Below are 25,876 nucleotides of genomic sequence, written 5' to 3'. Positions count from 1 at the left end.
TGGGAAAATAACCACAAAGAGGTTTTAGTTTCCCAGACGTGGAGCAAGTATCCATCACTGAACTGAGAGGGTAGTTAGATCTGGTGGATGGGAATTGTTTTCTGGCCTTCTAGCTTTTTTAGAAGGCACTAAGGAGAAAGTATGTCTTGGCTCTGAGTTTTGAGTCCCCTGGCTGGGTCTCTGCCCAGCGTTTGTGTGCAGGATCGGAGGTGTGAGACAGGGACCCAGGCTGGGGGGTGGGGTGGGGCTGGAGGTGATAGAAGGTGAGAGGGAGCTGGTGGGTGGTGGACTTCCTTCAGGCCTACTCAGGGCCCAGATGGCTGGCTAACCCAGACATTTTCAAATGAACTGAGTTGGCGTGTGTCATGAGTCTGGGTGTGAGTGGCCTCTTAGGGTTAGAGGCATACCCCAGCCCATGCCTCTGAAGGAAGTGGACTTTCGCTGTTAGTTGTGCTGACAGGAAGTAAAGAATGGGGGGTGATGGATCTTAGACTCTAAGGGTGAAGAAGCTTTCTCCTTTCTGAGCCTCCTGACACTGTGTTCTGGGCTCTGAGGGGTTGATGTGCTCAGAGCATTGCTGGAGCTGACCCTCACTTGAGGGAGGGAGGCGAGGGGTGTTCCTATTACAGGCCCTCCTTCTCTTCACAAGTTTGGCTGAGGTGAACAGCTCTGCTTCATAAGGACCGTGGTGCAAACCACCATGGTTCCTGCCCTTGGTCTGGTCCAGCTCTGTCCAATAGAGCTTTCTGTGAGGAGGGAACATCACCAACATGCGCTGTTGAGCACTTGAAGTGTGGCTGTTGTGGCTGAGGAACTGAAAATTTAATTCACTTAAGTGTTACTTGTTTATGTCTAAACGCCCACATGTGGCCGGTGGCTACCATACTGGACAGCTAGGGTCTAGATGGCAGAAAGCCACGAAGCGTTAAAGCCCGAAGCCTGAACCCAGAGCTGTGATGCTGGCTGTTGTCATCAGAAGACACGGAGGCTCCAAGAGGCTGTGTCACCCTGTATGGGGGGTGGAGCTGCCGCAGAAGGCCCCACAGCTGGAGGCGCCAGTGTCCTAAATGTGCCAAGGCTGCAGCTGACACCCCAAGAGCCCGGGACAGTGGGACCAAGTGTCAGGCCATAATTAAACTGACTGCCCACCGTTCCATAGTGACTGCCTCAGGCCTGCTCCTCCCTGTCCAGCTCCGTCACCAGTGGTCCAGAGAATTCAGCATTTCTCTTCTGTAGAATCTCCTTACCTGAGCCAGTTCCCGTCCCCACCTCTCCAAAACCCTCTCACGCCTGGACACTCCTCTGGGATGGACAAGCTCTGCTTTATTCTCAGCCTCTTCTCCGGAGAGTCTGAGTGCTGGCCTTCAGTGAAACTCATTGTCCCCTGAGGACATTGTTTCCCTTGAAGCCTCTTTCAGTGGAGTCTGCTTTTTTTTAAACTGGAAGATAATTGCTTTGCGATGTTGTGTTGGCCTCTGCCACACAACAATGTGAATCAGCCATAATTATATGTGTGTGTGTGTGTATGTATGTATGTATGTATCTCCCTTCCTTCCCGAGCTTCCCTCCCCCCTTCCAGTGGAGTCTGCTTTTACTCCATCCCTCACACACCTCAGGGTCGGGAGGTGGGATTTGGGTGTCCTAGGGCTGCCGGGACAAATGACCATCTCTTAAAGCAACAGAAATTTTTTTTTAGACTTACACTTTTGGCCAGAAGTCCAAAATCAAGGTGTTGCCAGGGCCATGCTCCCTCTGAAGCCTCTGGGGGAGGGTCCTTCCTGGCCTCTTCCAGCTTCTGGTGGTCCCCAGTGATCCTTGGCTGGTGGCAGCACCACTCCAATCTTTCCTCCATCATCACATGGCAGTCTTCTCTGTGTGTCTCCTGTTTCTCAGTGTTCAAATTGCCCTTTCTCATAAGGACAGCAATCTTTGGATTAGGGTCCACTCTAATCCTATGGGCTTCCCTGGTTGCCCAGAAAGTAAAGAATCTGTTTGCAATGCAGGATCCCTGGGTAGGGAAGATCCCCTGGGGAAGGGAATGGCAACCCACTTAGTATCCTTGCCTGGAGAATTCCATGGACAGAGGAACCTGGTGGACTACAGTCCATGGGGTCACAGAGTTGGACATGATTGAGCAACTAACCCTGATCCTATGACTTCATTTTAGCTTGATTACATCTGCAAAGACCCAGTTTCCCAATAAGGCTTCATTCATAGGTCATGAGGATTAGGGCCTGACTGTATGTTTTTTGGGGAGGCTACACTTCAACCCACAGCAGGTGGGGGGCGTGTCCTTGCGGCTTCCCTCTCTTGTGGAGGAGTCTACCGGCAGCTGGGTACCCTATTGCCGCCCTTCCTCACTGCTGCCACCTGCTGGCTCCAGGTCACTGCTGGCTCCTGGCTCAATGGCTTCCTTTCCACTGTGTCTCTTTTATCTTTCTCCAAGATTTCAACAACCACGTGGATGCTCCTTCCAGCCCTCTGGCCTGTCAACTTTTGGCCCCCTGTACCTCCTCTTTCCATCTATGTGTAATCTGCCCACTCTCTGACCTTTTTACTTCCTGACACAGTTGAGACTCTAAAATGCATTTTACAAATGTAAGTGCTCACATAAACACAGCAAAAATTTCCCTTGTTTCCTTTTTTAATAAAAAAAACAACATTGTGTTAAAATACATAAAACTGTTTGGTGCACATTGTTGTGAAACTTCCATCATCCATCTCCAGAATGCTTTTCATCTTGCAGAACTGAAACTCTGTACCCATTAAATAATGACTCCCTATCCCTCCTCCCGCCTCCCCTCAACCTCTGACAACCACCATTTTACTTTCTGTCTCTCTGAATTTGATTTTTGGCTTTTTTTTTTTTGGTGGTAAAATATATATATATATATATAATTTACTATCTTAGCCATTTTTAAGCATATAGTTAAGTTGTGTTAAATAGCAACTTCTTTTTAAAGGTACATTTTGGTTCAGTTGTGAGTGCAGAAATTCCAAGTAACAGTCGCTCTAATGCAGTATTCCATGGCTTCTCTAATAACTCTGCCATCACTAGGAATCCCAGCTGCTGCCTTGTACTTTGTCATGTGTAGCATTCAACTTCTGTCTTACAGCCCAGGATGGCTGCTCCAGCTCCAGCCATTGACTCCACATTCCAGCCAGCATGAAGATGAAAAGGGCTGAAAAGCACATGCTCTCTCTTTAAGAGCACTTCTCTGCTTGCAACACAGGAGACAGAGTTTGATTCCTGGGTCAAGACGATCCCCTGGAGAAGAATATTGGAGCTCACTCCCGTATTCTTGCCTGGAAAATTCCATGGACAGAGGAGTTTGGCAGACTATAGTCCATGGGGTCATAGAGTCAGGCATGACTGTGACTGAACACACATACATAGAAATTATACTGATTATTTTGTGTTAATGTTCCATTGGACAGAACTTAGCTGTATGTGCACATTTTGCTACAAGGGAGCTGGGAAATGTAGTCTTTATTCTAGTTCAAATTTGTGGGTTCTACTGCTGAGAAAGAAGAGGAGAATGCATGTTGGGAAACCACTACGCAGTCTGCCACAGTTTTGCTGCCTCCTAGCAACAATCACTGCATGGAAATCAATTCCTGACTTCTTACTGGGCTGTAGATTCCTTCAGCCAGGGGCTGTGTCTTTCACCTCTTAGCTTAGCTAGGTACTTAACATTTGTTGTACAAATAAATGTTCCAGTGCTACCATCTGATTTTATTTTTTATTTTGTCTTTGGCTGCGCTGCAAAGCTTGCAGGATCTTAGTTCCCTGCAGTGAGGGGTGTGGAGTCCACTGGACCACCAGGGAGTTTCCCCCATCTTATTTTGGAAATCAGAGGAGTGAGGCATTGAAGGGTGACGTGACTAGGATCTTGTAGCCCAGGTTTCCACTAAGTACCAGAAGCTATTTGAATGACCTCCTCTGACCATGCCCACTGCCAGCCACTCCCACCTCTGTGCTGGGCCAGGCCAGCCACCAGTGGCCCTTCCAGGGTGGAGCCACACTTGGCCTCTGCAGAACTCTCCCGTTGGTCCTACTGTGCCCTCTCCAGCATGTGCCCATTTCCATACCTTCCCTGTGCCCAGGTCTTCCCCTTTGTCTGGGCAAAGATGCCTCCCAAGAGTCTTTTTTTTTTTGGCTGTGCTGGGTTTTTGCTGCTGTATGCAGTGGGCTTTTTCTAGTTGCGGTGAGCGAGGGCTACTCTGTAGTTGCTATGGGTGAACTTCTCATCTGGGTGGCCTCTCTTGTTGCAGAACACAGGCTCTAGGCCGCAGCAGTTGCAGCTCCAGGGCTCTAGAGCACAGGCTTAGTTGCCCCTCATCATGTGGAATCTTCCCAGACCAGGGATTGAGTCCCAGTCCCCTGCATTGGCAGGCAGATTCTCTTACCACTGAGCCACCAGGGAAATCCTTCTGGGAGTCTTCACAGGACACGATCCTCCTGAGGGGTGGGCAGTCCCACCTTTGTCCTGAATCCTTGCTGGATTAGCAGGAGGGAGGACCTTTGTCACGCTTTGCCAGAACTCAGGACTCCAGCCCCACAGACTCCTTAATGATAGATGAGAAAGCGGTTGACTCCTAACCTGGGACTTGCTCCCTTCACATGTAAAGACAAACCTGCTCATGACAACATGGGAGTTGCAGACACAGGACAGGAGCATCACGCTGGTGGCGGTGGGCAGAGGGGTGGGGTGGCTGGAGGATGTATGTCACGGGTCCCCTGGATGCCGGGTACATTTGTTGGTTGGCCAGAGAGAGTCCCGGTGTCTCCCCATGGTGATGCCCTTGCCCTTCCCGAGGTAGCCCCTGGGTGTTGGGAAGACCCTCACGCCGGTTGTTCAGGTGTTCCTCTGTCTCAGTGATGGAGGTGTGGAGAGGAGCTTCTCTCTGTTTCCACCGAGCAAGCATTCTGTGCCCTAAGGGAGGGAAGGAGATGGCCGAGGGGGGCGTGGGGGAGGGGTGAGGAGTGGGAGGGGCTTGGTGGGGTGAGTTCTGGGCATCAGTGCAGGAACCAGGGATGGCTGGGGCCCAGGCCTCTTTTTTTATTTTCCCAAATTTTGAACTTTTAATTTTGTATTGGGGTATAGCCTGTTAAAAATGTTGTGGTAGTTCCAGGTGAACAGTGAAGGGACTTAGCCGTACATATGCCTGTACCTATTCTCCCCCAAAGCCCCCTCCCATCCAGGCTGCCACATAACACTGAGCTGAGTTCCATATAACAGGTCCTAGTTGGTTATCCATTTAAAACACAGCAGTGTGTACACGACCTTCCCAAAGTCCCTCACTACCCCGCTTTGTTATTAGCCAAGTCACTGTGGACGCATTGCAGCGCTTCAGGTTCTCCTTCCTTGACCGAGAGGAGCTGACTGCCATCGTGGCCTGCCTCTGAGAGCCCGCCGCAGCCCCGGCCCACAGTCTTTCCCGGTCAGCTTGTGCTGTGAGGCCTGACGGCTCTGACTTTTGTCATTGAGCCCCTTCTCAGGCCCAGGCCTGTGCCTCTCTTCTCCGTCTCTGCCTTCCTGGAGCCCCTGGACCTCAGATGGCCTCTGTATCTTCTGAAGCTAACCCCACTCACTGTGGGCCTTGGGCTCGCCTCCTCCCCCTCCATACCACAGCGGTAGGGGGACCCTTGAGGGGATGGGGCACTAAACTCTTGAGGGGTACAGCGCCAGGGTGACAAAGACCCCACAGGGGGCTCATGCAGGTGCCAGGGTCTCATGGCTTCTCACAGTCGAGGTTGCACGCCTGGCTTCCCAGTTCCTTCCGACTCGAACTCTCACTACCCTGAGTGTAGCATTTTTTTTTTTTTTTCCGAGTGTAGCATTTTAATTCCCTTCCCCTGATAAAGGCTCTTTTGGCTCAGTGGTAAAGACTCTGCTTGCCAAGGCAGGAGACCTGGGTTCGATCCCTGGGTTGAGAAGATCCCCTGGAGAAGGAAATGGCAACCCACTCCAGTATTCTTGCCGGGGGAATCCCATGGATGGAAGAGGCTGGCAGGCTACAGTCCATGGGATTGTAAGAGTCGGACATGACTTAGGGACGAAACCACCACCAAGCAAACCAAAAGGGAACTGTGCGCAGGCTGGGTGCCCCGTACTGAATGTCTGACAGCCCACGTGGGTGGGCCCCTGTTGTTGGTGACACAGTTTGTTTTCCTTGGGGACTTCTCTTGCTCTCTTCTAGCCTGGCCACCAGGGGCTTGGGAGTCACTGGCGTGACTTTAGATCCTAGGCCTTTAAGCAAAAGCTCAGAAAAATCATCCTACCCAGCACCAAATATCAGATGAGTCAGATTCTGGGTAGTCACCACTCTCCTCCCCCAGATCCCCTGGCAAAGCCTGGAAGGATGTCTGGGAGCTGTGTCACTCCGGCAGCCACTGGGACCCAGAGCCACCCTATGGTGTTCTAGCCCCTGGTGCCAGGGGGCGCTGTTGGCGTTCTGCTCAGTGATTTTAGGAGAGGGAGCCCAGGATGGGCCTGTGTTGTCTCCCCACCCCAATGCTCTCTATGGCCAAGCTGGACTTAAGAGATGCTTGTCCTCACACCTTGATGGATGTGGGCAGCTCCCACGTAGCAGATGTAACCTCATCTGAGAACAACCCCATCTGAGAAGGCAGACTCCACACCTTGATGCTTGTTAGCCTATCCTGGAACCAGCACCATGTGGCTTGGCCCAAACCGTGTTGTGGGCAGGTGAGTCTGGAGAGAGGGAATATTCCTTTATTTGGGCAAACATGTGGTGTTAAAATGGTTGAGAAGCCAGGCGTGCAGTGGTCCACCCCTGGAGGCAGAGGGGAGAGGAAGGGCTGCTGAAGGCAGGGAGCAGGGGGACAGGAGGCAGGGGGTTGGACCTCTTGGCTAAGGGAGTGGTGGACAGGCCTGGAGAGAGAAGCAAAGCAGAGAGCCACAGGAGGGCAGATTCCAGAGGCTTGGTTTTATTGTACAGTATTCTTTTTCCTCAACAAGATGCCATAAGCTACGCTGGCACTACACACGGTCACGAGACTTGGCAGAGCCGCCGGGTGGGGAGCTGGGTGCTGGGAAAAGCCATCACTCAAGACAGGTCCCACTCGTGGGTCTCAACCCGTGGCCTGCCTCAGCGCCCCCCGGAGGTCCCTGAGAAGGCAGGCCTAAGGGGCAGGGGGCTGCCAGAAGGCTCAGGCACTGCTGGGGGAGAAGGGAAGAGCCTCCTGGAGAAACACTGGGGCCAAACTCCGTGGGTCTCCATCAGGGCCTCTACCAGGCCTGACTTTACTGCCTCCAGGTCCGAGTTCTGGAAGCTCATATTGGGATAAGCCGGGGAGCGGGCTTGTCCTCCTCTGCCGCCTTCCCAGCTGCTGGTTGGCCAGTAAGAGACACTGGACTCCCAGCTGTAACTTCCTCTGTGGTGCCCCCTCCACCTGCCCCCAACCCATCAGCACTGCTTCCCACACAATTGGCATCGTCACTGGACCAGACCCCGGGCCCAGGGCCCCTCGGCAGGGTGAGAAGATGGCATTCTTCTGTGGCAGAGAGTGCTCGTGGCGACGCTTGGCGTTCCCCTCATGTGATGGGTCACGCTTGGTGGTGCCCCCACATCCGGGGCCTTCAGACACTGCCCCGCCTGCTCGGGCCAGACACACCCTCCTCGTGCAGGGCTCTCCCAGGGCTCAGGTCCCCGTGGGCAAGGATGACGGCCTCCAGAGACTGATACCCCTCCATCCTTCCACCCCTCCCATCCCCTCACTCTCCATCAGGTCTCTAACCCTGGCTTCCCCGTTCACAAACTCCCCAAGACAAGGAAGGATAAGCCCTAAATATAAACCAGACAGAAGCAGCTCTGGAACAAAGAGTACAAGTAGCCAGTGGCGGGCAGAGGGGGTGTGAGGTGGCACTGGCAGAGGGGAGGGAATGGCATGCGGCACTGGAATTCCTTAGGAAGGGAGGGGTCCCCATTGCTCCCCAAGGTGTGTGAGGGGTTGTGGGGAAGGGGGTTAGCCGACTCAGAGACGCAGGCTCTCTGGACTGGGCCTTGTGGCTTCCTGTGTCCTCCGTGGGCCTGACTTGTCACAGGGAGATGAAGTCCATGGCCTGCAGCAGAGGCAGGGAGAGCAGCAGCAGCAGCAGCCACGAGGTGTTCTGGATCAGCAGGCTTATGCCCCCACACCTGACCAGTTTATCTGTGGCAAGAGAACGGGGCAGACAGGAAAGGCGGGAATGGAGAGGGGCCAGGCCCAGGGCAAGGGTGCTTTCCCTTGGGGAGGCTGGTGCCGTGATGTCTTGGCTGCAACCAGGGCCAACCTAGTGGAACCAACCATCTTTCCCATTTGCAGGTTCCTGAGCCCTTGAAGCGCTTCCCTGGTGGCTCAGACGGTAAAGAATCTGCCTGCAATGCAGGAGACCCAGGTTGGATCCCTGGGTCGGGTAGATCCCCTGAAGAAGGGAATGGCAACCCACTCCAGTATTCTTGCCTGGAGAATTCCATGGACAGAGGAGCCCAGTGGGCTACAGTCCAGGAGGTCACAGAGAGTCGGACACGACTGAGTGACTACACTTTCATCTGTTTTTTCCTTTCCTGAGCCCTTGAACACATATCCTCACAAGAAAACTGTGGGTGAGGTAGCTAGAGCCATCCTGTTTTCCAGGTGGGGAGAAGGAGGTTTGGGGAGGCCTAGTGATTTGCCCACAGTCATAGGGGAAGCATCCACCACACTACTCCACCTGTCTGACTGTCCCCTTAGCCCTTCCCCCATTCAGGCTGGGGGTAGTGATTCCCCTGGGCACAGGCGGCAGTAGGGGACAAGGGGAGAGAGGTTACGGGGCCACTCTCCTCTGTGGCCCAGCCAAGAGGCTTGCCTGGTGTCCCAGCTGGCCCATTCCTCCCCAGCTTGCCTCTGCCTGCTTACTTGATCTTGCAGGGGGCTTGCCTCACCTCTGAACACAGAGACATCCTTATTGGAGACGGTGGGATTCGGGCCAGAGAGGCGGAGTTCACATGTGTAGGTCCCCTCATCCTTGGTGGTGAAGTTGGACAGGTAGAGGACCTTGAGGTTGTACTTGCTGAAGAATTTGGTTCGGGAGCTGTATTCTGGCCTAGTGACCCCATTGGAGCCAGAGAGCACCCACTTCTTTGTATCACGGGTCAGGCTGAACTCATACTGCATGGGCGTGGTGGTGGTATTCTCATGATGGCAGTCTAGACGAAGGCTCTGGTTCACCAGGCAGGCTGTCAGGCTGGTCACCTTCTGCCCACGGGCCACCTGTAAGACTGGCACCAGCAGTGCCCCCCTCCAAGTTGGGGAAGGACCTATAGAGCAGGGGGCTTCCCACCCACATTCACAGCAGAGGAAGGCCTGACCAGGGAGGGCACAAGGGTCTGCTGTCGAGCACCTCTCCCTGCCCACACGGTCCCTGAGGGCCAGTGTACCTTCCCTTCTGCAGACTCCAGCCCATCTCCCTCTGTTCTAGTCCTGGGGTCCTGCCAGTGTGTTCCAGGGGCAGGAGATCTTGGGGGAGTTGATGCTATATCTTGGTCCACATTTGCAGATTCCAACTTAGTATGGGACAGGCTTAGTGAACTGTGTTTCCAGAAATGGTCCCAGGTAGTCAGAAAACCAACTAGGTTGCTCAGCTGTCTTAGGGATAAAAGAAGCCCTCTCTCCCTTAGTCACCTCCACCTTCTGAGTTCTTGAGGAAGAAGCTAGCTTTTCTGAAAAGAAAGCAGCCAGGGAGCTTGGAATCCCAGCCCTACCCCTTGCCGCATACCTGTCAGCAGGAGGGCGATGCCAATGGTAGGGTTCATGGTGCCGAGAGCTCAGTCCTGGATCTGGGGTGGAACAAGATGGGAATCAGCCAGGAGGTAGTGCAGGTGTCCCCAGACTTATTGCCAGGGTTGGGGGCCCTCAGGAGACCTCCCATAATGGCCATCCAAGCCCCTCTCTACAGCCCTCTCCCCTCCCCTCCTCTCAGTGAATGTGACACTGCCACTCAGCTCTTCCCTGTCAGGGAAGCAAGGGGGTGGGAGAACACAGCCTTCTGTGGTGTGTGTGTATGTGACCATTTACTAGATGGGTGGCTTTGAATAAGTGACTTTAACTTGATCATTTCCAAGGCAGGGCCCTCCTACTTTTTTTATCGGAAAATTTGCAGAAACACAATTTATCTTAACCATATATAATAAAAAAAAAATTGGCTGCATCAGGCAGCATGGAGTCTTAACTGCTGGACCACCAGGGAAGTCCCTGCTAATCATTTTTAAGTGTACAATTCAGAAATGTAAAGTTCATCCACACTGTAGTGCAGCCAATCTCTGGAACCCTTTTGTTGAGGAAATTAAAATGGAGGAAGTCTTGTTCAGGCTTCAGAAGCAGGCAAGCAGGCCTCTGACCTGCCTGGACACTGCCCGGATTCTGTGCCTGCCTGCAAGCACAGCTAGTCAGGTGGCGCTTTAGTCAAGAAAAAAGAAAAAAGAAAAAAGAGCGGGTCTTGGAATTCTTGAACTCCTGAAGGTCTGGCCAATCTCCCAGGGTCTAATGAAATCCTATGACTCATAAGGTGAAACAAACAGCATTGTCAAAGGGTTAAATAAGTAAAAAATGCAGAAGAGCATTTCTGCATGCAAACAAATGATGCTATCACTGTAAGGCCTGGGATTATAAGCAGGAACCCCCAAAACTGCAATGTGAAGTCTCACCCGCTAAGTGGACGCACAGCCTGGGGCATTTTTCCAACTGGGACGCCAGACTGCTGTTATTTGGGACTTCCCAGTGCTGTTTAAGTCTGGATGTTGGTCAGCCCAATTCGGTGATGTATATGCTGTTACTTTACTTTTCCTATTTCTCTTTTCTTTTAATAATTATATATAAATAAGCCTCTATTAAATATTGAAATTGTGTATTTATTTGTGGTTTCTTTTGTTAAGGATCCTCCAACCTGAAATGAAAGTTCAGCAAAACACCTTTTCATCTTGCAAAACCCACAACTCTCTACCCATGAAACAAAACCTTCTTATTCAGGGACTTCCTATTTCTCGTTCTGAAGAAACTCCCCAATACCTAAACAGATATAACAGATGGCATATAACAGATGTCTGAAAGATACTGAATGAACCTGGCTTTAGATACCCACCGGGTTGTGATGGGCTTAAGGAAAATGACAAACATCTGGCACTGTTCAAGAGTGAGTGATCCATAAGCGTTCATCTCTGACCGACTGTGTGGCTGGGGATGATGGCTGGGTGGTCGGTCATGTGCGCGTGGGGCCCCACGTGGCACACATCTAAACGTGTCTCTGGTTGTGTGTGAGGAAGGTGACAGTGGCCTCCTATTGCATGTGTTCTCAGCATCGGAACCAAGACGTTTTCTATTGCTCAGCTCTCTGGGCGGGGTTCCTGGACCTGCAATTTTCCAGTCCGGCTGCTGGTAGCCTCTCTGACTCGGCTCTCTGCTCCATCTTTTTTTGCAGCCTGGGCTCAATCAGTATCCTGGCGAGGCAACAGAGCGGGTAGCCTAGCCTGTCCGCAGCAGCGCTCGCCTGGGAGAGGCCACAGGAGGGCCGTGCCCGGGTGCCAGCGCTCCCGCGCGCAGGGCGCGCCGCTAGCGGCGTCCAGGTCCCCGGCGCTCTGCCCAGTGCGGGGAGGGAGGGGCGAGGCTGGGGTCCCCGGGCGCCTGCGCTGCAGTCAGTTCCCTTTCAGACCCCCGCCGAAAGGGACCCGGAGGTGCTGTTGGGGAAGAAAGGGGGGTGGCAACATCTGGTTTTGATTAGCAGACACGGAGTTACAGAGGCGGGTGGCGAGCTTGGGATCTAGAGAGGAAGCGGGGAGGCGGCTAGAACTAGAAAGGAAGAAATGGGGCTGGAGCTGGAAGGGGATGCAGAGCGGAAGGGTGGGGTGGACGCTATAGGGGAGGCACCGTCTGTTAGCGTTTCCCTGGCCTTGTTTGCCCGCAGCTCAGAACCCCGAGAAGCTTCGCGCTCCCGCCCACTCTAGCCCGCATTCGACTAACCCCATCCTTATTCCGTTTCCCTATTTCAAGCCTCTCCTTTCCCAATTGAGGTCCCCCTTCCCCCTCGCTGATCCTTCTCCGGTTCTCGCCTCCGCCGTCTGCCGGCCTTTCTCCCGGTGGCCCGCCCCCCCGCACTCCCCACCCCCTCCCCCCCGGCCTCGCGGCACTGCGGTTTCCCATTCCTTGGAGGCCCCGCACCAAGCCCGCCGCGAGGTCGCAGGGCAGAGACTGCCTTCGGTTTTCGGTCCTCCGTTCCCTTAGTCTCACCCAGTCTCACCGCCCCGCCCCCGCCCCCGCGCCTTTACGATCTGGGTTTGGGTACTTCTGGGTGGAGAGCAGAACCCAAGCCTGTCTTTGCCGCTCTCCTCCCGGTTCTCCTCCAGCACTCCAGTCCCAGGTAAACGTCTCCCAGCGGGCGAAAGGTGCGCCGCTGCTCCCGCCCCTGCCTTGCAAGCAGGCCCCTCCCCAAGCACTGCGCAGCTCCTTCCCAGGGCGCCCTCGGTCCATTTTCCAAAGCCTCGGGTCGGGAGGGCTTGCTTGGGCACCGGAGACCTATCCATCCCTGCGCCCCGGGTCCCGCCCTGGCTCCAGCTCCCACCTGGCCTCCGGTCCTCCGCCGCTGCAGCCGCCCGCAGACGCGCCGCCGCCTCCAGTTGCTGCACCGTACCCCGCGCCCGCAGTTTTCACCAGGGGTGGGAGAGGGGGAGCGGGGAGGGCCCGGGGGCTCGGCCAATCAGAGGCTGAGCGGCAGAGAAAAAGGGTGGTGGAGGGAGGAGGCGGCGGCCCGAGATAGAAAGAGGGGACTTCTGCAGCAAAAGGGGGCCGCCATCCTGTGGCCGGCTGGCCTGGCCTGGGAGGGCAGGGTTCTGGACCCTGGAGATCGGGCTGGGGTCGCTCAGGGAACGCTAGCCGCCTCCCAGAGCCCCGCCAAGACCGCTCCCCTTTTAAGGCTTTAACCCTTTCTTGTGACCTAGGTTTTGGAAGCCTGCGCGAAAACCGAGGGGGTAAGGAATGGTGGATGGAAGCCAGCTGCTGGGCCCCCTTAGGCAAGGCCCATGCCTCCTCGTTTCCGTTTCACCTAGAACTCATCTCCGCGGGAGCAGCCAGTGAGAGGTTTTTGGTGTTGGAATATTCCAGGTTTTCTCCAAAGGAGGATAGTGGGGTGTATTTCCACATGGCAACAGCCCTTAAGGGCAGCACTTGGTCTTTCCTGGTCCCCAGCCCTGCCCCAACTCCTCACCCAGCCTAGAACACCCATCTCTTAAGAGGCTTTCTGCTCTGGGGCACTGTGTCCCTCAACTCCGGGGCTGGCACTTCCTGTTGCAGACAGCTAGAAGGTTCTTCTCGATTTCATGTTCTCCTCTTACCCCTCACAGCCACCCAAGTCCCTGAGTGCTGTGTGCTTGGTCTTCAGACAAGAGGCAGGGTGCTGCTGCCCTCTAGAAAACACTCTGCTTGGCCTGTTCCATCCATGGCCATAGTCTGCTGGGATCATCTCATCCCATTTCATGGCTAAGAGGTGGAGAGATGGCCAGTTGACCTGGGCTATGGAGCCCCAAGTCTTTGGAGTCCCAAGTCTTTGGTGCTGAGCTATATTCCACTGCTGCATTTCAGTCCAGGGGAAAGGGAAATTCTGCAACTGTGGGAAGGGAGAGGAGGCAGGACCACTAGCAAGAATAGCAGATACCACGCTTTTGATCTTCTGGGGCATCTGTCCTTGCTCCATTAATTTGAAGTCACCAGAAGCCCTCGGAACTTTTTTTTTTTTTTTTTTTTTAATAGCCAGTGCTGATGACTTGTGTCTCCAATTTTTTTTTTTTTGAACAAAGGTTTATTTGATTAATTTGCCTCCTTCTGGCCTCTTTGTGAATTCTGGTTGAGACATTCTGTGGGCTGACCCTGCCCCACCCCCCCACCCCCAGCCGTTCTCCTATTTCTTTGCAGAGATGGTGTTGGCACCTTCTCTGCAGTTTCCATTACTGTAATGGTACTGTTGGAAGCCATCCCTGGGCTAGCAAATGGGGGATTCTCCCTCCCACTCCTTCTCCCTCCTTTGGAGGTTAGGTGGCCTCCCAGCACTTAGAGTGATGGAACTTTCTAACTGGAACAAGCCTCACAGATGGTCCAATCCACAGAGCCTTGGCTCTGGTAAACAGCAGGAGCTCCTGGAGCACTTTATGAGAAATGTAGCTGCTCCTGCCCACCTGGGATTTTCCTAGCCTAGTAGTAGGGCTCCCGGAGTCTACATTTCACAGGCTCCCTTGATGGTCACTGCAGACCATCCCTTTTCATAGATGAGGTGACCTGGCTTCTCATTGTCTGGAGGGTAATTTTTTAAAAAAGTATTTATGGATTTAATTTTGCCTGCTCTTTGTTGCTGGGCACAGGCTTTCTCTGGTTGTGGTATGTGGGCTTCTCATTGCGATGGCCTCTTGTTTTGGAGCACTGGCTCTAGAGACTGAGAGCTTCAGTAGTTCCGGCACACGAGCTCAGTAGTTGCAGCTTGTGGGCTTCGGAGTGCAGGCTCAGTATTTGTGGCGCCTAGGGTTAGTTGCTCCGTGGCATGTGGAACCTGGAATCTTCCCGGACCAGGGGTTGAGCCAGTGTCCTCTGCATTGCAAGGCAAATTCTTAACCATTGGACCACCAGGAGGGTAATTTTTAAGTGCCTGGATGTCCTGCCCCTGGCGGCCGACCTCCACCACCACCTCATCTTTCCCATTCTTCTTCCTGCTGCATTCTGGACACGCTAGCCTCCTCCTTGGCACTCCACTCTGTCTTCTTTCCTGCTCACCAGCTTTCTGGTTCTCAATCCAAGGATCTTTCCTATCAAAACACAGTTGCTTTAATTGCTTTTGCTTCAGCCTAATCCTGCCTCCTACCCCCATGGGGTTGGAGATGGGTTTTTTTTCCTTTGGGCAAGACATGAGGATACCCACAGGCCCCTTAACAACAGAAAATATCTGAGCTCTGTCTGGATAAGACCCTGGATGCTCTGTTTCCCACTCTATGGCCCAGTCGCTGAGTGTTGCTGGCTGGAAGGCCTGGCTGTGCTATTTTGATAAGGTTTCAAGGACCTGGCCTATTTTTTGGGTCCCCAAGCACTTTGCTTCAGGAAGGGGAGGGGAGTGTGGCAACAGTGTGTCTGCTAAACCAAGGTGTCTGACTGGATGGAGTGGATGGCTCAAATGATCAATTTACAGGCTAGGATGGAACACAGGGTCCTGATGGGGAGGAGATTTAAAAACTCCCATTTTCTAATGGCACAGGATAGGAGTGCTGAAAGCAGGAAGGAAGGGTTTATCCACCCAAGGCAAGATTTCCCGACTTACTGTGGCTGCCCTGCGGGTCCCTTAGGTCTTTCCCATCACCTCTGGGCACCCCATCTGGAGATACATGGAGTAATGCTCCTCTCAAAATGCACCTGCCTTTAGGCTAACAAAGGGTCTACCAGCCATTCACTCTATTTCCTGATTTCATCTGATTGTCTTTATAAAATCACAGAGGTGGCAGAAGCCATCTCGTCATTTTGTAGCTGAAAAATGAGGCCCCAAAAGGATAATGACCTGTCAAAGGTCAGACAAATATTATGAAACACAGCCAAGACAAGCTAGACTGCAGATCTTCTGATTCCAGGTACAGCGTGCTCCACTCCTTCCAGGGCGGGTCTTCAGCCTTCTGCTGGACTGACTTCACTGGTCTGGATGAAATGGGAAAAACAAGGACGTTGTGGAGTACGCTGAACATACCTGTCAGGCTGCTACATGGTTTTGATCGCCTCCCCTTCACTCTGTTGATAAGGGAGCATTCCCAGATTCCCATCCTAGGGTTTTGGAGATGGTCAAACACATAAAACCTGTTGACTTAACAAAATAGTCACAACCTAAAAGTTAAGAGTTCTGTTTTATTTGGTGGGAATTTTTAGGACTTCAAGCACGGGAGACCACATCACAAGTGACCCTGAGAGAACTGCTCAGAGGAGGCGAGGGGAGGAGCCAGGTTATAGAGAAGTTTGGCAGGCAGTCTGAACATCAAAAGATTATTGTTAATTAAAGAAAATCAGAATCCCCAAGTTAAGGAATTTAGCGCTTTTCTGTGTATGGGAAGGCGCAAGAGTCTGGGCTCGCTCATTGAAATTATTGCTTTCAGGTGCATCTCAGCTATCTGGGGCCAGCAGCCTGTGTTTTCACGTCCTGAGCGTCCGGGCCCACCGTAGGGAGTGGCTGTAGTCTGACGGCTGCTAGATGGCAGGTATTCTTTTCCTTCCCGAGTGCCCTTAGGGCTCACTAGCTCACCTTGGAGGGCTGTGATGGCTGATGACTGAGGGGCTTCCCAGGTAAAGAAGTGGTAGTGGAAAAGAAGCCACCTGCCACTGCAGGAGCTGAGGAGACGCAGGAGACTCAGTCCCTGGTTGGGAAGATCCCCTGGAGGAGGAAATGGCAGCCCACTCCAGTATTCTGGACTGGATGATCCCATGAACCGAGAAATATAGTTCATGGGGTGGTAAAGAGTCAGACGTGACTGAGCATGCATGAACTTGATATCCTTGTTTAACTGATATGGCAAGAAGTAGTCCATGTCTGACCCTGACACTGTACAGATGTGATTGACTAATAGACAGCAGTTTATTAGTCACCTGTACTTAGAGCCCAGAGAAAGACACCACATGCCAGGCCCTGCCACTCAGGAGCTGCACTCGAATAGTAAACAAACAGGAGCTCTGGGAGGCTTTGTGGTATCCAAAGGGTGGAATGCTCATTTCCCGCAGGAGGATATGATTGGCTGGTTTGAATAATTCTGTGGACTGGTAGGGAACTGAAGGCTGATTCTCAGGGATAAGAAGGAAAAAAGAAGGTTAATTGACTAGAGGAACTTATCAACAGAAGCTAATAACTGGGAAATAGAATTTGTGGTTAAACCACTTGAGCCCCCCCCAATTTGATCAGATATCAAGACAATACATACTGTTGAGTCCTAATTTTGGTCTAATTGAGGCTACACACTACCCCTTCCTTGGGATGGTCTGTACTCTTGTTCTAAGCTTATACCTTTCTACTTTTTTGAACCAATGGTGGTAGATGGTGTGTTTTTTAATGTCCCTTCTAGGCACAAAAATAAAAGTGGTAATTTTCTGTTGCTCCTCAGACTTCTTTGGAAATATGACTAGTCTATGAAATTAAAAAGTCTTGAAACTGCTTGACACTCTTCTGCCTCTCCTAATCTCTAGTTGAGGTCAACTCCCAGAGTGAGGTCACACCCTGAAAAACTGCATGTTTGGTTGAAGTTTCTCTTAGAATGCAGGGCAGAGGTCCAAGCACCAATGAAGATCACATTCTCAACACTTAAGAACCTTTATTCATGAATGTTTTATCAAGTAATTAATAGTAATGTGTATCTTTTTGCCAGTTTTTCTAAATGTCCTTTGGACATCTAATAACAATGTATAAGATATACAATTTTAAATATATTTGAGTAGGATATAAAATAATATAAATTAATATAAATGTAAATCTATTATATCTAAATTGTTAATGACATCATTCAGGATGCTCCTATTCTTATTTTTTCTGCACTTGATAAAATATTCTCAGAGAAATGTTAATATGTCTCACTATGATTATATATTTTTTCTTTTCCCTTATGTTTCTTCTGATTTTTACTTTATGTATCTTTGTTTCTTTGTTGTTAGGTATCCAGTAGTTTATGATATCTATCTTCTTTGTGAATTGTACCCTTTATCATTAAAAATACTCATATTTATTTCATTAAAAAAAAACTTATTCAAATGTTAATAGCAATATTCATAGTTTCCAAAAAGTGGAAACAACAGAAAAGTCCATGAACTGATGAATGAGTAAACAAAATGTGTGAAATTAATCAAATAATTAAAGGACATTATTGCTCTAAGCACAATGTTTAAGGCACAGGGCTGGACACTGGGAACACAAAGATCAATAGAGCACAGTCTCTGCCTTGGAAGGGTTGTTCAAGTGGGGATATGGAAATGGTTAATAGATAATTAGAAAGCAATAGGGGAAAAGCATGGTAGATTCTTACATTACTGACCTTCAATGAATCATCCATCCTGATTTCCATGCCCCCTTGTGATCCCCTTCTGCATTGACTCTGGACTTGGCCATATGTCTTGCTTTGGCCAATGGGCTATCAGCAAATGTGATACAAGCAGAAGCTTCATAAGTGTTTGTATGTTGGGACTTGCCTTCTTGGAATTCAGTTGCCACAAGAGAAAGTTTGAGCAAACACATGGAGAACCGAGGTGCCTCAGTTTATATCAACAACCATTTGGGATAAGCTAGCCCCAAGTTGACCTGCCACATGCTCACAAACGCATGTGTAATCCTAACTGATGCCACCTAGAACATCATTCGTAGTAGAGGACAGACTGTGGTACATTGCTCAGTTGATGGCTCCCCAGGGAGTCATACCTCTTCCATATTGATTCTGAGCTTAGCCACATGACAGGTTTTGGCCAATGGGGTCTGAACAGATGTGATTCAGGCAGAGACTTCATGAGGGCTTGGCTCTTGGAAGTTAGCTGCCATGTGAAGAAGCCCAGGCTAGCCACATGGAGAGACCTGAACTCAAATGCTCTAGCTAACAGCTCCCCTGAACTGCTGGGCACTGAGTGGGTCATTCTAGATCATCCAACTCCTAGGCCACCTGTCAACCGGCTGCAAATGCGAGCGTGAGCCCTGCAAGTCTGTATGGAGCACAGATGAGCTGCCCTGCTGACCCCTGACCAAGCCGCTGACGCCCAGAATTGGTATTGCCTTTAGTTCCTGCCCTGAGTGGTTTGTTACACAGCCACATGTAACAAATACACCGGGTGAAGAGAAAAAAGGGCATTTAAGATCAAGGAGAGAGGATAAACAAAGGCAGAGACTCAAAGCAAAGTGGATGTGGGAAGATACAGATAGTGTGGGGTTGCTTGTGCCAGGCAACTGGAGGAAAGGTGGCAGTCAACATGGATTGCTCTAAAAATGGCTAAACTAAAAAAAATAGTCACAACCTGAAAGTTGAGAGTTGTGTGTAAGCGGTGGGAAGTTTTAGGACTTCAAGCCCGGGAGGCAGCATCTCAGGTAGCCCTGCGAAACTGCTTCAAGGACGTGGGGAAGGAGTCAGGTTTTAAAGAAGTTTACAGCAAAGGGGGCAGATAGTCTGAACATCAAAGATTACTGTAAATTAAGGAAAACCAGATATCTCCAGGAATTAGCACTCTTCTCTCCAGTAGTCATGTATGGATGTGAGAATTGGACCATAAAGAAGGCTGAGCACCAAAGAATTGATGCTTTCGACTTGTGGTGCTGGAGAAGACACTTGAGAGTCCCTTGGACAGCAAGGAGATCAAACCAGTCAATCCTAAAAGAAATCAACACTGAGTATTCATTGGAAGGACTGATACTGAAGCTCTAATATTTTAGCCACCTGATGTGAAGAGCCGACTCATTGGAAAAGACCCTGATGCTGGAAAAGATTGAGTGGAGGAGGAGAAGGGAGTGACAGAGGGTGAGATGGTCGGATGGTATCACTGACTCAATGGACATGAGTTTGAGCAAACTCTGGGAGATAGTGAAGGACAGGGAAGCCTGGCGTGCTGCAGTCCATGGGGTCACAAAGAGTCAGACATGACTTAGCAACTGAACAACAAGGAAAATCAGTTATCTCTAGGAATTTAGTGCTCGTCTGTGTATGGGAAGATGCAAGTGTCTGAGCTCACTAAACTCATTTGTTTCACATGGATCTCAGATGGCTCTGACATTTTTGTTTATAGATATGGCAGGAGATATTCCATCTCACCAAAAGGTGGGATGGGTGTTTAGAGAAGTAGAAAGGATCTTACTGCTGGTGCAGGTGATGAGGGAAATGGTCTGTAAAAAGAAAGAATTTCCCTGTCTGGGTTGCTTTGGGCCACGTTCAGGTCTTGCATGAAACATAAAAAGGCAGTGAAATGGCTATGCTTGTGCATATCCAACAGCACGCCTGGGGAAAACCAGCCACTACTGTGGTGCCAGAGCTCTTTGAAGCCCTGAAACGGCACCAGATGGTTTTAGTGTGATAGACACTTCCTTGAGGGCCCATCTGTGTCGTATTTACTGCTGTATCTCGAGGGCCCCCAGGTCCTAGCACAAAATAGATCTCAGTACATATTTTTGAGTGAATATGAAAAGAAATAAAAGGGACTTCCCTGGTGGTCCAGTGGTTTAAGAACCAGCCCACCAGCGCAGTGTACATGAGTTTGATCGCTGATCTGGGAAGATCCCACATGCCACGGGGCAGCTAAGCCTACTAGTCACAGCTGCTGAAGCCCGCGTGCCTAGAACTCATGCTGTGAAACAAGAGAAACCACCACAATGAGAAGCCTGGTCACTGCAACCAGGGAATAGCCCCAGCTCTTCGCAGCTACTGAAAAGCCCACATGCAGCAGCAAAGACCCAGCACAGCCAGCCAAAAATTAAATACAGTTAAAAGAAAAAGAAATAAGAGCAATCAAGTATTGTTGGTGCTGTTTATCGGACAAAAAAGGAGGAAAGTCCCAGGAGGGTATGGGAGAAAGTAGTGGTTGTTTCTCTGGAAAGAAGGGTGTTTCTGACAGAAATAAAGGCATGGAGGCCTTAACAGTGTCTGGGAAACTGCACATTCTGAAGTTCCGTGGAGTTCGAGCATGGAGTGGGCGGAGTGATGGTGCCTGAGTTGTGGCGGGGGAGAGAGAAGAAGCCAGATGACAGAGACTGGATTTATAAGGCTAAAGGTTTTAGCCTTTATCCTGTTAGCAGTGGCAGGCTCTGAGGCCAGGGAGAAGTTTGATGAGACTTGCATTCTGGAGAGAGGAGTGAAAACTGAAGTGATGGTGTGGGCCTGGAAGGATGCACGAGAATGGATGCAGCTCACGTGGGAGCATAGGAGTCGGGCTGAGGGGGACGAGGGCCTGAAACGGGGCAGGAGCTGTGGGGATGGATGGGCAAGGTAGGGCAGATGAAGGAGCCGCACTTGGGAGAAGTCACAGGACCTGGGCACTTCGTAGATGTGTTTGAGGTCTGACAAGAACTACCAGTGCTGTGGTTGCTCTGAAAGAAGAGATGAAGCAACTGTGGGGCAAAAGGTCCTTTAAAAAATCATTTATTTTTAATTGGAGGATAATTGCTTTACAGCACTGTGTTGGTTTGTGCCATACATCAACATGAATCAGCCACGAGGTGTGCCTATGTCCCCTCCTTCTCAAACCTCTCTCCCACCTCCCACCCCTCTAGGTTTTTACAGAGTACCAGGTTGGGCTGCCTGCATCAGACAGCATATCCCCACTGGCTATTTATTTGGCATAGTTTGAGTGAACTCCGGGAGGTGGTGATGGACAGGGAGGCCTGGCGTGCTGCAGTTCATGGGGTCGCAAAGAGTCGGACACGACTGAGCGACTGAACTGAGCTGAATGTGTATGTTTCACTGTTACTCTGTCAATTCATCCTTCCTTCTCCTTCCCCAGTTGCGTGCAGAAGTCGGTTCTCCCTGTCTGCGTCTCTGTTGCTGCCCTGCAAATAGTTTCATCGGTACCATTTTTTTTTAAGCTTCCCTATGTATGTGTTAATATGTGATATTTGTTTTTCTCTTTTGAGGCAAAAGACCTTGAGTTCAGTGTCAGCCCTGCTGGGTCTGAGATCCTGTGGATAAGCAGCGGAGAGGTCCAGGCTAGGGCTGAGGAGCATGGTCTGAGTAGAGGGCAGATATTTGGTAGGTGTTGGCAAATAGGGGGTGATGAGTGCCCAGGGGGCATTGCAGGCCTAGCAGAATCCAGAACTCAGGACAGGCCCTGAAGGAGCACTGGTGTTTAAGTCACAGAGCAATGTGAGAAGGAGTGTCAGAAGGATGGGAGAGCCAGAAGAGGGCCACATCCCAGAAATGGGGAAGTGGTCAGTGGTGCATGTAAAGACTGAAAGGTATTCAAGAGATTTAGCAACAGGAAGGTCGCCTGGGGAGGACAGTTCTAAAAGCTGGTGGGAGCTGACGTCTGAGGTCGTTGTTTAAAAATATAGGTTTGATTGTTAGGTGTGGAAGGCCAGCCATGAGGGGGTGACTACCACTGAAAAGGCAGTTGGCTACAGTCATAGATTGCGAGAGGACTGCACACCACTCACAGAGGCAGGGGTGGTGGGGAGCCCACTGGGAAATACTGGCACTAGTCAGGAAGCAGAGGAAAAGGGGAGACTGTGGGCAAGAGTTTTTCTTGTGGTTTCTGTGGGAAGGACTAGATGAGCCAAGATTAACAGGTTTAAGGTTGGCTAGTTTGAATCATCTCAGTGGGCACTCTGGGGCATGAGGGTGTTTCTAGTTGGCTCGTACCTGGCTATGAGATGATGAAGCCAGGTGGAGTGTGAGAGCCTGATATAGCAGATGGTTGAGGGTGTGGGCACCCTCAAATCTGATTGGTTAATTGAATTAGCTTGGTTGATTGAAGTGGTTGTTTTATATTTGAAAGGTGCACTCGTGCGTGAATAGTTTACCACCTCCAGGAATTGGCAGACCATGGGAGGAGCAGTCACCCCAGATATCTAAGCATCAGAAGACAGAAAGTAAAATACATGGTTAATATAGTCATGGGTTGGGCAGTGAGTCAGAAAGACTGACGACGTAAACCTTGTATGTGAGGGGCTACCGGGGGCTCCCTCTTCTCTCAACAGTGGTTGGGAGTGGTGAGGTGGGTTGCTGGTTTCCAAAGCAGAGGGCTGGAGTTCCCCAGGAAGGTCAGGACCTGCCCACTGGTGGGATCCTGCTCATGCCCATCTCCTGGGCAGCAGCACCTGGCAGAGATGTTTGAGAGCATGGGATGTGGGGTTACCTGGACTTTCAGGCTGAGTCTGGGGGTTTTGTCTTGGCTGAGCTCAGTTTACTCAAAGTTGGGGCAGGCCCAGAAGGGGCTGAGAGGTGAGAATAGCCCCTGCTGAGTCCTGACTCAGTCTCTCCAGTAAAGGGAAATCGAATTAGCAGTTTTTTGGCAGGTACTGCTGTGCCTAGGGATAAACAAGACTCATCTTTGTGGAATGTGAGCAGAGTTAGCATTTTTTTTTTTTAATTGGCTTTTGGGGAAAACAAATAACAAGAATACAGTCATAGGTCCCATAGCTCTCTGAGGTCGCCTACATCTTAACTTTCCGCAGCCAGGACACATCTTGGGCAAAGCTGCCTCGTAAGCAAACTGTTGTTTCCTGCTTTGCAAGCTCACTCCTTCTGAAGAAGCTGACAATTATCCAACATCCCATTGCCAGCTGGCTTCAGCCAATAGAATTGCAGCATGCAAATAGAGCATCTGCTGCTGCTCTGGGTCAGGCTATACTGCAAAGTAGGAGGGGTTTCCTCTAAGAGGGGGAAATTCAGCTCTTAGATGGGGGAAAATGAAAAAAAAAATCAGAAATATATATATTTTTTATGTTGGAGGCATTTCTGCTGCTCCTTGGCAGGAAAGAAAGAAGGAGAATGTTGACGGGTATTCTTTCTTCCAAAGTGCACTGTGTATAGGAAGGTATGTATTAATATTTCAGCTTCTCTGATGAGAGTATGAGGTGCAGTCCTGGAGTCCATGTAATGGTGAAAGTGTGTATGTATGTGTAGGGGGGTGGTGGGGAGGCGGTGGTGGTAGCTGGAGCTCAGTTCACCTAGGCATGCCCTGAGCCTCTCTCTTCAGCTTGCCCAGGAAGATCTCTGTCCATCCACCCTTCCAGGAGCTATTGGAGGAATAGATAGACCTGAGTGGAGTAACTCTGGGTACAAAATCCTTCTTAGTCCAGATCCTGGAAGTTATTCTTTCTTGTTTTCACCCCCATAACCAGACTTTGAATTATACCTGTAAAATGTTCTTGGAGCCAACTCTTCCTTCCCGTCCTCATTGACACAGCTCTAGTCTTGGGACTCATCTTCTCTTGCTTGGATTATTCCAGTAGCCAGTTAATGGGTCTCTTGCTTCCAGTTGTTGCTCCGTACTGCTACCCGAGTGATTTTTTTCCCCCCAAACCACATTTTAAAAAATTTACATACTTAAAATGTTTGTGATGCCTGTTGTTGTTTAGTTGCTAAGTTGTGTCTGACTCTTTTGTGACTCCATGAACTGTAGCCCTCCAGGCTTCTCTGTCCATGGGATTTCCCAGGCAAGAATACTGGCATGGCTTGCTATTTTCTTCTCCAGGGGATCTTCCTGACCCAGAGATCGAACCACATCTCCTGCATTTTAGGTGGATTCTTTATCACTGAGACACCAGGGAAGCCCTATTGCAATGCATGTATATTGTTCTAAATTCAGTTATATGGAAGAACATGGAGTAGAAAGTAAATCTTTTTCAACTTCTGTCCCCTAGTCATTGCTACCAGTTGTTATCAATAGTGTGATGTATGTGTGCTAAGTCGCTTTAGTTGTGTCTGACTCTTTGTGACCCTATGGACTGTAGCCTGCCAGGCTCCTCTGTCCCTGGGATTCTCCAGGCAAGAATACTGCAGTGGGTTGCCATGCCCTCCTCCAGCAGATCCTCCTGATCCAGGGATCAAACCTAGGTCTCTTGCAGCTCCTGCATTGCTGGTGGATTCTTTACCACTGAGCCAGTGGGCAGGCCCCAGCAGTTATGTATCTTTCCAGAAATAACCCATGAATATAACATAGCAAATCTGTTTTTTGAAGAAGTATGGAGAACACACAAATGTAGCCTTCTATATACATTTTGCTGTGGATCTTACTTTTTAACTGAATGATATCTCTTGAAGGTCATCCTATATTAGGACATATAAAGTTGACTTATTCTCTTATCAATGATTTTGTAGTTCATTTGTGGTCATATTACAGTCTATTTAACCAGCTGTGTGTGTGTGTGTGTGTGTGTGTGCACACGCACGTGCGTGCGCTCAGTCATGTCCAACTCTTTGTGACCTCGTGGACTGTAGCCCACTATGCTCCCCTGTCCATGGGATTTCCCAGGCAAGAATATTGGAGTGGGTTGTCATTTCCTCCTCCGGGGGATCTTCCAGACCCAGGGATCAAACCTGCATCTCTTGCATTTTCAGGTGGATTCTTTACCACTAGTCCCAAAATGGCAACCCACTCCAGTGTTCTTGCCTGGAGAATCCCAGGGACGGGGGAGCCTTGTGGGCTGCCATCTATGGGTTCGCACAGAGTTGGACACGACTGAAGCGACTTAGCAGCAGCAGCAGCAGTGCCACCTGGGAAGCCAACCAGTCCCATATCAGTGACTGTTTAGGTGATTTACAAACAATGCTTCAATGAGTGACTTATACAAATGTCATTTTACATGTGTTTGATCAATCAAATTTCTTAGGATTTGAGTGCCTTTAAATATTATTACTAAATGTCTAATTCAAATTATATTGTTAAATGTTTCCCTCTTGCAAAAATGAAAAACATGTTTGTAACTTCAGTCAAGACTGTTTCCTGAGCTCCGACCCACTGATCAGCTATTACTTTGTGTAGCCACTTGAAGATCTCAAATCTGATATATTCTAAATTGACCTCTAGTCTTTCCCATTGGATAAATGGGACCCCCATCAGCACAATCACTTAAGCCAAAATCCCTGCAGTCGTCCATGATTACTTCATTTCCCATACTGCTACCCTGGACCATCAGGGAAGTCCCAGTACCACTCTGTTTTGATTACTGTTGCTTTCCCTATGATTTGAAATTGGGAAATGTGAGTCTCCTAGCCTGACTTTTATTACATGGATTTTTTTTTTTTGCAATGTATATAGGTGGAATCATATGAAATGTATTCTGTTGTGTTTGTTTTCTTCTACTTAATATTATCTTTGGGAGCTACCTTTTAAAATTAACTTAAAAATATAAAACTTTAGGGCTTCCCTGGTGGCTCA

At 50.2% G+C, this 25,876-nt stretch overlaps 1 protein-coding gene across 2 annotated transcripts; it reads right to left on the bottom strand.

Moving 5' to 3' along the window:
* On the bottom strand, positions 6,725-12,706 carry THY1 (Thy-1 cell surface antigen). Of its 2 annotated transcripts, none has more exons than XM_018059657.1 (4): positions 12,600-12,706; positions 9,765-9,825; positions 8,932-9,267; positions 6,725-8,179 (listed from the first exon to the last, which is right to left on the bottom strand). In XM_018059657.1, the coding sequence occupies exons 2-4, from the start codon at positions 9,799-9,801 to the stop codon at positions 8,067-8,069; spliced, it is 486 nt and encodes a 161-aa protein (XP_017915146.1). In that variant the 5' UTR covers positions 9,802-9,825; positions 12,600-12,706; the 3' UTR covers positions 6,725-8,066. The 2 variants fall into 2 exon arrangements, with proteins under 2 accessions (XP_017915146.1, XP_013824992.1); XM_013969538.2 differs by lacking the exon at positions 12,600-12,706 and adding an exon at positions 11,127-11,442.

Source organism: Capra hircus, chromosome 15 (genome assembly GCF_001704415.2).
Source record: "Capra hircus breed San Clemente chromosome 15, ASM170441v1, whole genome shotgun sequence".
NCBI lineage: Eukaryota > Metazoa > Chordata > Mammalia > Artiodactyla > Bovidae > Capra > Capra hircus.
This window is presented reverse-complemented; position numbering and strand designations above follow the sequence as displayed.